The sequence below is a fragment of the Neofelis nebulosa genome, chromosome 14 (genome assembly GCF_028018385.1).
Source record: "Neofelis nebulosa isolate mNeoNeb1 chromosome 14, mNeoNeb1.pri, whole genome shotgun sequence".
NCBI classification, from domain to species: Eukaryota; Metazoa; Chordata; class Mammalia; order Carnivora; family Felidae; genus Neofelis; species Neofelis nebulosa.
In genome coordinates, this window is record NC_080795.1 from 74,196,694 (window position 1) to 74,210,912 (window position 14,219).

At 44.1% G+C, this 14,219-nt stretch overlaps 1 protein-coding gene across 4 annotated transcripts in view; it reads right to left on the minus strand.

Annotated features, from left to right (window-relative positions):
• DNAAF11 (dynein axonemal assembly factor 11) overlaps nucleotides 1-14,219 on the minus strand; it is a 79,576-nt gene that overhangs the window by 21,984 nt on the left and 43,373 nt on the right. For 3 of the 4 annotated variants that reach the window (XM_058699103.1, XM_058699102.1, XM_058699104.1), the window contains 2 exons: nucleotides 10,927-10,996; nucleotides 9,878-9,973 (listed from right to left, as the gene is read on the minus strand). In XM_058699103.1, the coding sequence (XP_058555086.1) occupies nucleotides 9,878-9,973; nucleotides 10,927-10,996 (166 nt within the window). Of the gene's footprint in view, nucleotides 1-9,877; nucleotides 9,974-10,926; nucleotides 10,997-13,613; nucleotides 13,816-14,219 lie in introns of those variants that run through there. The other variant, XM_058699105.1, reaches the window with a different exon arrangement.

A 14,219-nucleotide genomic window follows, 5' to 3' on the forward strand; every position in this document is an offset into this window, starting at 1 on the left:
GGATGGATGGATGGATGGGTGGACGGATGGACGGACGGATGGATGGATGGACGGGTGGGTGGACAGATGGACGGATGGATGGATGGGTGAATGGATGGAGAGATGGGTGGATGGATGGACGGATGGGTGGACAGATGGGTGGGTGGGTAGATGGATGGGTGAATAGACGGATGGCAACTAATAGGACTTATAGAAAAGACCCCTAAAGATTCCTGTTCTTGTCTCTTTGTCTACAAATGGGGAAGAGGCAGGAGTTCTATGAGAGCTGCGGCTTCATGCATGCTGGGCTCTGCTGGTGCTGGGCCTACCTGGAGGAAGAGGCATGTGGGGAGCCTTGGGAGATCCCACAGGTACAACTATGACACTCATCTCTGAGCCAGTAACATAATTCCAAGTTTAAGCAGAAGGGAAGAGAAGCTACTTAAGAAGAATCTGAGCCTTTTTGAAACTGAGACTTAGGAAGTGAGGGGTGAGGGCAGATCTGGGCCCGCAGGTGGTCACGGTCAGTGAGTGGATTCAACAGGGAGAAGACAGGAAGCACGCCCTAAGAAACCCACATCTTTTTTTTGGTCTCTTCCACAGTAATTCACACAGTGCTTTATTCACACTAAGTGCTTAGTAAATCTTTAATGGATTGACTATTTTAATTGATTAATTAATAATTCATTGATTTTCTAAAGTTTTTCATAATTTGGCAGGAAGTTTTTGAGTTCTAGTGCCTTACTTCCACACATGCTAAATAATTCCCTCATCTGATACAAAAAACTTTCATATAACTTATTAATGGGTGTAGCATGTCTTTTCTCTACCACCGTTCTACTTAAGTATACACATGGCAGTGTCTTCCCCCATGCCTCATAAGTGATTTCTAAAAACGTCTCATAAAGCTTCCAAACTGCCTAAGTCCATTAAATACCAACCTGCACTGATGTAAGCCACTTACCTGATCTGGATGGTAGAGTAGTTGAATCAGTTACTGGGTAAACAGGACTCAGCAATAAGGCCCAGCCCTACGCCTGAAATGGACTTATTTTCCACCAATCCTACATCAACTACAGAGGAATTGGGTCAGTTGTAAGTTCTCCACCTTTGTTACATGTTTCTGGTGTTTATATTTATTAGTTATCCATAATTCCAGTGTTGAACATTTAAAAATGTGAGGTTCAGAGTCCCGGAAGAGAAAATTATTAATATAAAACTTCAGAATCTATATAATTTTTAATTTGCCTCTGGCATTAGAGGAAGTTTACATTAATCCAAGTTCATTGTTGATATTTTAATAATTTCATTCTTTCTTAACTGTGCCCTGATTGACTTTGCTAAGAGAAGCATGTAATTCACTGAGTCTAATGAAAAAGATTTCTTTAAAGAAAACAAAACGTTTTTTCTATTTAAAGAAAGGTCATCAACCCACAATATTAGAAAATATATAAATTACCATAGGAATGTTATTTAAAAATCTTTGAACAGATAAAAATACCTATATAAATTAAACATTTTTGAAGTATATTCCATCTCAAACAAGTACTTACCTGGCAGCAGAAAAAATTTAAATTTTAGAAAAAATGATAAGAAAAATAAGAAAGATAGAAATATTGGCTATGATCCCAAAGACACCCAAGTAGTCTGAGGAAAATTTTAGAAGGTGCAATTACTGACATTTATATGTAAAATCAATATGACAGTTGCAGAAGACAGCTACATGGCTTTGAAATAAAAGTAGAAGAAATCTATCAAACACTTCCTCCAAAATTCTTTTATACTTGTTAATGCAATCTTATCTGACAGTTGCCCCTGGATGATCATCTCCACACAACAGCCTAAAATTGAAGACAGTATTTTATTAAGTTAGGACAAACATCAAGGATGATCACGATGCTTCCAAAGCAAAGACAATATCCTTTTACAGTCTTGCAAGAGATAGTCTCAGTGGGAGATATCCTCCATGGACCTGGAAAAGCTCATGGTTTTTCTTGCCAGCAGTAGTTTGGAATTGCTGTGGTGTCTATATCATCCCCTTCCCCCCCGCCCCCACCATAGGTTCTCAGGGTCGGTTTGTTACTATTCCAGTTTCTTCTCCGCTTAGGCGGAGCTATCCTGAGGTGTTCTGCAATATCTCCTAGAGCTTTCCCCCTGGGGTAGCTAGCTTCATAGGGCGCTCTCTGCTGGCCACCTGCCTTTCCTTCCCTACTTCCTGACCAGCAGTCCCTTACCACTCGAGTGAATTGCCGTACTCACATCCCTACGCTAGGTTCCTCTTCGGGGAGACCTGAAATTAAAACAGTATTTTACAATCTGTGTCTCACAATTTAATGTCTACAATAACTGTGGCTGTCTGAAGGTTCCCGGCAAGAAGGAAGAGCGGCAATCTGGCATAACCAGATTCCAAAACACTGGTAGTGTTCCAGCTGGATCCCATTCATGTCTCTGTGTGCCTAATTTATCTTTGAGTGTGCACTCGATACTTACTTAAAAACTACCTATAGATGTGTGTGTGTGTGTGTGTGTGTGTGTGTGTGTATAGTCTAAAATAAAATGGTTGAATGGATAGATAGATATTCACATACATATATATGGCCAGTCTCACCTGAGACTACCTTCACTCAAGTTCAAGGCTCAAGTTAGGGCCATTTTGATAGCCATTGAGACAGGCTGCTAGACCTTCTGAAGGGCTGGCTGGCTGCTTATTCACCTTACTCTTAGGTTACAGTCCATCAGAGTGCCCTCTCAAAGCAGGTATGGTTTACCAGAGTCTCCACCCACAGACTTATGCTTTTTTCTTCTCATCCCTGTGTGGCCACTGAAAGCCATTCCTTCTGCATCAGTGGACAGTGACTGTTCACTGCCACATTCGGTACTGATATTATTCAGGTGTTTCAAATATGCAGCCCACCTTCCTCAATTTTGTTCAGCGTCATTATTGCTCCCGATGACCTTGCTGGCAATCAGCAGACGATGTAGCTCTCGGTGTCATTCAGAGTCATGAGATGAGGGGAGATTCCCGTAGGGAATGAGTATACATAGGGAAGAGAAGGGGCCCCAGAACTGAATGACCGCCACGCCCACTCTCGGAGACCAGGGTACGAGAAAGAACCAGCAAAGCAGCAGGTAGTGGCAGAGGACATCCAGTGAGCAGGAGGATCCAGTGGCATAGGAAGAGAAGCGAGTAAAAGTGGTGTATATCTAACGCCAAGTAAACAAACGTTTACAAATGGAGGGACCGATCGTGCTGTAAAAAGCTTCTGAAAGGGCAAATCAGAAGATGAGGGTTTAGTAACGTGGACGAGACTGGAGACCTCAAAGAGATGTTTCCACGGAGGGGAGGTGGGGGGTGTGAATGCCTAGTTGGGGTTGGTTCTTTCTGAGGAAAGAATTGAAGCAGCAAAATACAGATGTCCGTTCCATGAGTTCGGCTGTAAAGCACATGATGGCACTACCTAGAAGCGGATGGTTTTATTTTGTACCGGTTCGTCTGAAAGAAGGAAGATGTATTTAGCACGTTTTCTAATGCAAGATGCAGAAAGGGGAAATTCAATTCTTCTCTCTAGAGAGAAGAGAAGATTGTCAGAGAGAAAAAAAGGTCTCTCAAGAGCCAGTGGCAATGGGACCCAACACACACACGGAGAGTTTGGATAGATCACAGCCAGGTGGTTGGCCGAGGAGGCCAAGCGAGGGAAGACGCGACCGTTGGGGTATGTGGAAAGGACTTTGTTTTGCTTCTGTTTTGTTTCAATGTTGGAAGTTTGAGAAATGAGCTGAGGCTAAGAAATATGTTCAGAAAAAGGAGAAGTATGAATGGAACAGGAAAAGCTAGCAAGATGAGCAGGCAGCCGTCACTACAGATCCACTTGAAATTAATAAGCAGAGAGTAAAAGTGAGCTTAGGTCGGGTGTATCGTACGTATATCCGAGTCGAGGGCAAGTGCGGAGAAATACGTGTCCAACTAATAAAGAGAAGGGAGTCTGAGACTGTGTTTTAGGATCGTGGTCTGTGATGTTCACCTTAATGTGTGACCTTCACCTCCAGTGCTCAATACAGCAGACTCCAGCAAGATGTTCACCAACTGAAGCCGTAAATATAATTTGCTGTTCAGTTGAGATAGCAACTTCCTTAATCTCAGTTAATTATTCGGAAAGAACGCCCAAAGGAAATCACCAAGCGTACGCTTGGAGTGTTCCTGTAACTTGTCAGTTGAGAATCTAGATGGGAGTTTAATTTAATGACTTGGAGCAAGCTTCTCAGCGAATACAAAATTTCTGTTAAATCTTGTTAAGCTGGACTGTAATGAGATCATATGCCAAATATTCCCAGGCTGATGATGGTAAGATTGTTTATGTACATGTAACTTAGTCTGACCACCCATTTAAGAAAACATGCTGAAGGCCAAGCATAAACTCAGGCAATGTGATGGGAAATAATTCCACATAAACTAGGATTACAATCCTCTCTATGGGACCTAAAAATAAACCTCAGTAAATCTGTAGTAGCTCTGGAGAGAAAACCACACACATACCAAAAAAAAAAAAAAAGTTCTGAGGGATGTAAAATAAGAATAATAAATGGAAAAACATACATTATTAAACATACGGTTTTGGTTACGCAAATATATTAATTCATTCCCGTAACAATCTATAGATTCAATAAAATATCAATCATACAAAATGTTGATTAATAGAGGAAGGGACGTTACCAATTAATGGGACAATATTAGTCACTAGTAACAACGAATAACATGAATTAACAGTAAACAGAAATGCAGTGTGTGTTATGTCCCAAGTTCTTCTAACATACACAAAGCTACATATATCAATTTATATAATCCTCACAATAACCTTTTGTGACATGAGTGATTATTAATATCATTTAATGGACAGGGAATCTGAGGCACAGAAGGATTAATAATTTACCCACGGCCATACAAATGCTGAGTACAATTACCAGGGTTTAACCTGGGTTCTCTGGCTCCAGAGCCCCTTCCTTAATCATTTCCCCTGCTTCTAAACTGCAATGACAACAAAAATCCCAACAGCACTTCTGGAGGCAGAATTAGATAAAACTATTTTAAAGTTAACCTGCATGGAAAAATAATAGGGAAATGGTTGGGGGAGAAAATAATTAAGCAGGAGATTCACGTTCCAATACTAAATGTATTTCATCTATTTTTTAAATTCTTAAAAATTTTTAAGGTTTATTTATTTTTGAGAGAGAGAGACAGAGAGACAGAGAGAGAGAGAGAGAGACAGAGAGAGAGAGAGACAGAGAGAGAGAGAGACAGAGAGAGAGACAGAGAGAGAGAGAGAGAGAGAACATGAGCGGGGGAGGGGCAGAGAGAGAGGGACACACAGAATCCGAAGCAGGCTCCAGGCTCTGAGCTGTCAGCACAGAGCCCGACGCGGGGCTCAAACTCACAAACTGTGAGATCATGACCCGAGCCGAAGTCGGGCACTCAACCGATTGGGCCACCCAGGTGCCCCATTAAATGTATTTCAAAGATGCACTTAAGGTATTCACTCATTGAACAAAACTTAACACCTTCTCTTTGTCAGGCTCTGTTCTCGGTGCCAGTGACAGAGTACTGATAAGAACAGACAAAAATCCCTGTTCTCATAAATCTTAAATTCTTGTTGAGGGGGATAGACAAAGAAATAAACAAATATATAGGCTGTTAGGTCGTGATACAGTCTACGAAGAATATATAGCAGCAAGAGGGATAGTGAATGCTAGGGTAAGGAGGGGATGCTTTCTAGATACAGGGATCAGAAAAGACCCACGGATAGGAGGACACTTGAATAGAAACATGGAAAAATTGAGAGAGCAAACCATGAGGGTATCTGGGGGAAGAGCATCCCAACAGACCGGACGCTAGGTGCAAGGGTCCTGTGGTAGAAGGCTGTTTGTCCTGTTTGTAAAATAACAGGGAGGCCAACATGGCTGGAATGATCAGAAGGTAAAATGGTACAAGATGATGTCAGAGGGACAACGGTAGGGGGAGGTGGTCAGGACGTTTCACCTTTAACTCTGAATGATACGGGAAATGGGACTTGATCTGACTTACATATATTATAAAACCATCATTCTGGCGGCTGTGCTGAAAAACGAATTACCAACACTTCTCCAAAAAAAAAAAAGACTGAGTTTGATAGAGGACACCCAGGGGCCACGTCCCTTGACTGGATACGTCTAATGTAATAAAAGGGTGCACACACTGGAACTGAGATTCCCTCTACCACGCCCCCAAAACTAAGGCTAGTGAATAAAACAGTGCTGGAACCTAAGGGAAAAAATGCCACTAACCCGTGAACAGGACTGTGAAAAAACTCACGAAACAGAAAGTTTCCTACTCCTCTGCCTGCCATCTGAGCAGTGGATTGCCCGATGCTACCCTGCCGGGAGAGCTGGAGTACGTCTTCATCCACTACCGCACTCATCAACGGTAGCCAAGACATTGGCCCTTGAAGTCATGGTGGAGAAGGTCCAGTAGGGGACGGCATCCTGGGAGACATGGCGCCCACAAGTGAAGTTATAAGATGGTACGTGAAGACAGAGGAATTCCAGCAGCACTCTAGGGATTGTGACATTTGTATATCAATTACATCTATCCACAGGACACAGACTCAGTGGCGGATGTTGGGAAGCATCTGGTGCTGTGGATGGCAGGAGGGGAAAGCCTCTTGGAATGTGGGCCTGAGCTGGGAGGACCCACTGGCATGTCGGCAACAGAAAATTTAGCCACGGCCCCTGTGACAGGGAGCAGGCTCGATAAAACTTGCCTACAAGCACGCAGTCCGCAAAGATCCAGCCCCATTTAGGAGTAAGAAAAGGGACAATTATTAATGTGATGTCTAAGACCAAATGCTGGAGGAAGGGTCTGATGAGAAATATCACAGCATTTTGTGGATTCGATTACAAATTTTACGTCCTTGGAAATCGTACACACCCTTGAATTTCCACCAATAAACACAATATAATCATCACGGCACAGACACAATCAAACAGGTCAGCTCTTTGCAGTATTCTTTACAAATATTATCATAAAAGGGAACCAAATATCACATCTGATCTTCTTTTCGTTAATTTAGAGTATCCCAATATTAAAAACTCCTAAAGGGCACGTTGGGTATTTCTGGAACTAGGTTATCAATATGTTAAGTAATGACAACACTATTTTGTGAATGAATCAAAATTGTACCTAAGGGTCTACCCGACTTTTACGAGATGCTTTACAATTCCAAGTCGCTGCCTCAGTAATTATAATGCAGCCAGATGCAGTCAATTCCACAGTAAGTTAGAGGCCTGGACATATAAATAGCTCAGTAGTTTGGTACTTCAAGAGTTTCTATGGAGATGTCAATTTTCAGTAATGCATACTTTTAATAGTACGCATAAGTAAAGTCAGGGTTCTGGACTTTTCACTTGTGATGATGTTTAAGAGAAGGGTTTTGTTCTTTGAACTTCATAGTCCTTGCAAATATCTCACTCATGAATGAAAACCAACTATTTTGGGGCAAGAAATTATTCTCCACAGGTTGTTTTCACTGACTATCTTTCAGTTTGAGGTGTGCAGTTTAGTGATTTGACAATTAAAGTCTTAGAGGAGAACACAGGCAGCAACCCCTTCGACATCAGCCGTAGCAATCTCTTACTAGGTATGTCTCCTGAGGCAAGGGAGACCAAGGCAAAAATAAACTATTGGGACCTCGTCGAAATAAAAAGCTTTTTGCACAGTGAAAGAAATAATCAACAAAACTAAAATTCAACCTCCTGAATGGCAAGAATGTATTTGTATATGACATGTCTGATAAAGGGTTAGTATCCCCAAAATACAAAAATCTTATAAAACTGGGGTGCCTAGGTGGCTCAGGCAGTCGAGTGTCGGGCTCTTGATTTCAGCTCAAGTCACGATCTCGCGGTTTGTGGGTTCAAGCCCTGCATCGGGCTCTGTGCTGGTAGTGCAGAGCTTGCTTGGGATTCTCTCAGTCTCTCTCTCTCTCTCTCTCTCTGCCACCCCCCTCACTTGCTCCCTCTCAAAATAAGGAAACTTTAAAAAACTTCCAAAACTCAATACCCCCCAAACAAATAACCCAATTAAAAAATGGGCCGAAGACCTGAACAGACATTTTTTCCAAAGAAAACATCCAGATGGCCAACAGACACACGAAAAGATGCTCAACATCACTGGTCGTCAGGGAAATACGAATCAAAACTACAATGAGACATCACTTCACACCTTGTCAGAATGGCTAAAATCAACAACACTGGAAATAACACGCGTTGGTGAGGATGCGGAGAAAGGGGAGCCCTCTTGCACCGTTGGTGGGAATGCAAACTGATTATCTACCTTTTAAAAGTAAGAGACATATAAAGGAATGCTAAGAGGGATTAACTGAATAATAGTTTAAAAGAAATAAGAACAGAGATAACGCGTATCGATGTTTGTTGAGCATAGTAGTCTAAAACCTTAAAAATAGATACCTCAAAGGAAAAATGTTATTCGTAGTTTATGAGTGAGAACAAAATTGAACCATTCTGAGTCCCTCTATGTAAATTATCTCGTCTTCAACGGCGCTCTTCTAGGATGCTTTTTAATAAGCCGCTTTCTATACTTTTCGTGTGTCTTTAACATGAAAAATGTCATGTTTCAGTTCGAATGGAAGTTGCAAAAAAAAAAAAAAAGAGATTGCTGATCACAGCATCACACACTTGTGTAGATCAGAGGACTGAGGTAATTAGGTTATCTCTCAGAGTTCCCTATGGGCTATCCTAATTAGCATACAAGCACTTCCCCAACCGGTCGTAGTTACCAAGGACAATGTGATTCTTACGGCTGTGTTTGCCATCTTATTGCCCGCCAGCACGTTGTATTTGCTTTTTTTACTGACTCAGAGCAAAAATACATACTTGATCACCCATAATCGATCTGTTACAAATCTGGCTATGGGAAAATGAAGGATTAATAAATTATTATCGAAACCTTACTGGTTAATCAAGTTTATTCTCCGGGGCAGACACCCCATCCCCATTGTCCTGTTTTTCCTCAAGACCAGAACCCCATTTGACTGGCTCATCTACTCTGCCCCTTTGAAACCTGAGTGGCTAGGGCAAAGCTGACCCCACCCCAGGTCATGGGAGGAGATAATAGTAACCAATATAAAATAATAGAAACCAAACAAAGTACTTCTATCCCTTTGGCCAGAGATGGGTTTCATTGCCCAAGGTTAAGTTAGTCAAGACTTGCTGGGCTCTTCAGCTAAATCGGCCTGATTAGTCCAGAGGAACTTTTGTTCCAAGGTGACTGGGGGGCTCATCTCTCTGTGTCTGTCCCTGATTCTCCGTTTGTCTATCTTCATGCAAGGGAAGGACAAGACAGCGTGCTGTCCCCGTGGCTGCGAGTGCTCCTCTCAGGAAGGAAGCGGGTCTGAGGACAAAGCTAACATATTGGAGAGACCCTGACCCTCCCCTGCCCGAGCCCTCCCTACCTTCTGGAGATGAAACACTTCTTTATGGTTAAAAGTACTGATCGCCATGTAATAGATGTGCTCGTGTTACCTGTCCCACTTGGAAGGACGAGGGGACTCACACACAACAACCCCCACCGCCGCTCTGGCTGCAGAGGTGGGAGGGGGCTGCAGAGGCGAGAACAACTGGCCGAGTGGTGACGGGGTGAGGCCCCCCCCACCCCCCGCCCCCGGGTCCCAACTGTGCCCCAGTCTCAGCTCTGTTCTCACACGTCCTGGTTCTCCTGCCTTAGCTGGGGTGAGTGGATCTTCTGGTTCCCTCAACCAAAAGCAGCCATCATTAGCTTTGATAGGTCAAGTTCCTTCAGGAGCCGACGCGCCCAGGCTGGAAATCGATCCAAGTGACAAGTGACATGGCTTACCTTGGGCATGCAGATCACCAGATGCCCTGTCGTCTGAGATCGCTTAGCAGAGCTGCTGTCCGGCTTCACTTCGGCAGGAAGAACAAGCTGAAATGGCTGACGACAAACAGGAAGTTTGCATATTACGGGAGAGGGTTACTTCAAGAGGCATTTTCATTACAAATTCAAGATCCACCGTGCCATTTTAAAAACAACGTGCTTAGACTTAGGAAAAAAAGAACCCATGTCCGGGCTACGCTTGATGTGCAGGAACTGTTTGACCTGTTTTAATGGATGGTCTAAAGAACAGTCATCGATGACAAACAGCAAAATAGTCATTGGTCCGTTTATGTTAACATGACTAATAATAAAGGATGAAACTCCTTGTCATGAACTATCAATGTATTTCCATTTTAAAGTCTTTATAGGACTCCTGTGAATGCTCATAATCAGCCAAAAATACTATTTCAAAAATTATAAAATTACAATTGCTGTGAATGAAATCATCGACAATTTAAAGCGGGTACATAATTTAAATATAATCTCAAGCATAGGCTACCACATATATAACCATCTACTCAGCTTTGGAACAGTACTAACACAACAGAAATAAGTTAAAAATATTAATTTTATGGAGCTGCACCGTGGCTGGTCAACAACCATTCCCATTGTATACCACTCCCATTGTATGATATCATGTGTCCAGGGGCGCCGGGTGGCTCAGTTGGTTAAGCATCCGACTTCGGCTCAGGTCATAATTTCATGGTTTGTGGGTTCGAGCCCCACATCAGGCTCTGTGCGGACAGCTCGGAGACCAGAGCCTGCTTCGGATTCTGTGTCTCCCTCTCTCTATGCCCGTCCCCTGCTCGTGCTCAGTCTCTCTCTCTAAACTAAATAAATACCAAGAAAAAATTGTTAAAAACGTTTAAAAATCATGTGTCTAAACAGTAGCTCTCTGATTGGGCTTCTTTTTTCCTATTTTCATATTACTCTAACAATTTTTGAGGCAACCTAGCTGAGTTGCAGACTTAGCTTTTGAAATTGTTAACAGTCGACTGCATTATACTTACCTTCCCTTTGACCATGACCCGTACGTAAGTTGGTTGCACATCTACATCGATTAAAGAGGTGTCCATATACCTTCAAAATCAAACATGTCAAATCTTAGAATTTTCACAAACATTAAGCTTAAAGAAGTGCAAATAAAAACTAACATTTAAAGAACCGTGTCAGGGGTGCCTGGGTGGCTCAGTCGGTTGGGCGTCCGACTTCAGTTCAGGTCATGATCTCACGGTTTGTGGGTTCGAGCCCCGCATCGGGCTCTGTGCTGACAGCTCAGAGCCTGGAGCCTGCTTCGGATTCTGTGTCTCCTTCTCTCTCTGCCCCCCGCCCCCCACTTGTGCTCGGTCTCTCCCTGTCTCTCAAAAATAAATAAATGTAAAAAAAAAATTTTTAAAGAACTGTGTTAAATGAAAGAGAGGTTTACAATTTCCATGCTGAACAGGTCTTAAGAAGTTTGTCTTACATGAATCCCTAAACCAAAGGAAATTCAATATATCAGCAATTTCATTTTTAGAGCCACAAGTACACTTGGCATCGATTGCCCCTCACCTAAAAATATCTGCGGCCTGAAAACACCAGAGGTTTGCAAAGAAAAAAAACAACCAAAAAACAAAAAACAAAAACAGCTTGCCAGGTTCTTTCATGAATATTTTATTTTAAGCCCTTAAGACTGACATGAATAGCCAGGGATGATGAGCCTACTAAGCGTGGGGCCTGCAGACCCCCACTCCCTCTTCCTTAGCTGCTCTGTCCCCACAGCTGTTCTGCAGCTGCCACAATGCCACCCCCCGACCCCCGCAAGACTGGCTTTGCTTCTCCCTGCCAAGCTACCTCCTGCTGATTAAGCAAAGCCTTCCATCTATGGCAGGGACCCCAGGATCGGCTGGTAATTGTTCTCCTTGGCTTTATGAACAAATCAAAGATTCAGGCTTCATCTCGCTTGTGTAGACAAACGATTATACGTATAATTGGACATTTAAAAATATTGTGTTGGGTGCCTCGGTGGCTCAGTCGGTCGGATGTCTGACTCGGGCTCAGGTCAAGAGCTCACGATTTGTGAGTTCAAGCCCCACGTCGAGCTTGTTGCTGTAAGCGTGGATCTTCTGTCTCCCTCTCTCTCTCTCTCCCTGCCCCTCCCCTGCTCACGCTCTGTCTCTCAAAGATAAGTAATCATTAGAAAAATACTGATTGTGAACTTTAGCGAAAGCAGCGAGGATTCAGAAATCACAAACATTAAGGAGAACACCAGGGCCGCAGGCACAGGCCTGGGTCACACTGACGGTGAGGAATTGACCCCACCCCCTCTTCCTCTGTTACCTTGGACGACATTCCTTAACCCCTCCCCGCCTGTTTCCTCACCTGGAAAATAAGGATGGGAAGTGCCCCGCCCCCTAAGATCGCAGTCAAGACCCAGGCATGGCGCCTAGCCCGGAGCTGGCGTTGACAAAGCATCATGCTTGTAATAGTAAAAATAAAAATTCTCGCAACAATACCAAGGCTGGGCAAGGTCTCCCCGAACCTCGTTGAATATCTACCACACTAAAGGATCACATCTTCTCGTTCACGCGTGGGGCCTCCTCAAGCGTTCATCTGCCCCTCCCTACGAGGTCCTCGCGTGCTGTTCGCCTCTGCCCAAGACCGCCTTCTGCTGGTCCTCTACAAAGCCCACCACTTCTCATCCCGCAATCGTCAGCGCTGAGTCCAGCAGCTTCCCTGAGCATCCCCTATACACGGACCACCGGACTGCAGGACCCCCGGGCGCCACCCCCGAACTCTGGCCCTTCCTGTGCGGCACCCTGACTGATTAGACGCCTGCCTGTTTACTTCTGGCTCCCCCACGGGGCCGTAAGCTCTAGGACAGCAGAGACTGTCTTTGGAATGTGCCAGTGACAGCCTCCCGTGCCCGGTACATAGGAGGTGTTCTACTGATATTTCTGGATAGAGACAGAAAGAATATACGGGCGAACGAATGAACGAGCACATGAACGAACGAACGAACAAACGAACGAATGAATGAATTTAACTTTCAGAGATACGTCCATGCGCCAACGAAGATCACAAGGAGTGTTAGTGTCATCAGTTCAGACAGAATCGTGGGAAGGGAAGGGAGGGATTTTACTACCTAGACAGGAGAAGTCGCACCACTCCTTGAAAAAGTGCACGACAGGGGCATAAGGAAAGTCTTCGTTCGGGGATTGAACATGAAGAGGCCAAGAGAGCTACAAAGAGAAAGGGGTACACATTCATTAAACTCCAGGAATATGACCAAAAAATGGAAAGAACTAAAAGGATGAATGAGAGTGTTTAATGAAACACAACAGAAAGGGAGCTCGGGTTGCTGCAGGGTCAGAGGACACGAAATCAGGAGAAGAGCTGGGCGCTCTTTCAAGGCAGATGGACTGGCGGCGCGTGGGCAGAAGAATTAACAGGAGGTGAGACGGGGCACCTTGTCATGAGGAGGAAGGAACACACGAAGGACTAGCCCTTCCTCACCAGAGCCGAAGGTGGAAACAACCCAAATGGCATCAACCGGTGAGTGGGTGAACAGAAATGTGGTCCATGCGGACAATGGAGTATTACTCGGCCGCAAAGAGGAAGGGAATTCTAATACCCGCTACAACACAGATGAGCCCCGAAGACGTTACGCTACGTGAAAGGACACAAGACCACAAGTGATTCCGTTTATACGAAGTATCGAGAATTGGCAAGTCTATAGAGACAGAGCGCAGGTTCGCGGGGGCCAGGCACAGGGTACGTTTCTCACTTCCCTGTGAAATGACCACTTAGTGGCCATGCGCTTCCGTTCTGCGGTGATGAGGTTGTCCTGGGGCTCAGCGGTGGTCACCGCACGGCATCGTGAAGTTACCGAGTGCCTCCGAATCGGACACTTGAAATGGCTGAAATGGCGAATTTTAAGTTATGTGTATTTTACCACAAGTAAACAAAGTGGGACGTCGGGCTGTGAGTACATGTCCTGGCCCCTCTGATTACTGTGGTTACTTTGACAAGACTCGCTCTCTGGAAAGTTACTCCCTTTTGGATAAATTTCAGGATAACAATCCCTCTTCCTTCACTGGGTTACTGGAAGATCAGATGAGATAGAGCCCACAAAACGGGCCTTAGAAAGAGAGAGGACTGTATGAAAATGCATGCATGTGAATGTTCACTGGCTCCCATTACCAGTATTCATTCATTCACTCACTCAGGCGTTCATTCGTTCCTGCACTCACACCTTGTGGGTGCTGGAGACATAAGGAGGGCCGAACAAACAAAGTTCCTGCCTTGACCGCACATTTAAAAA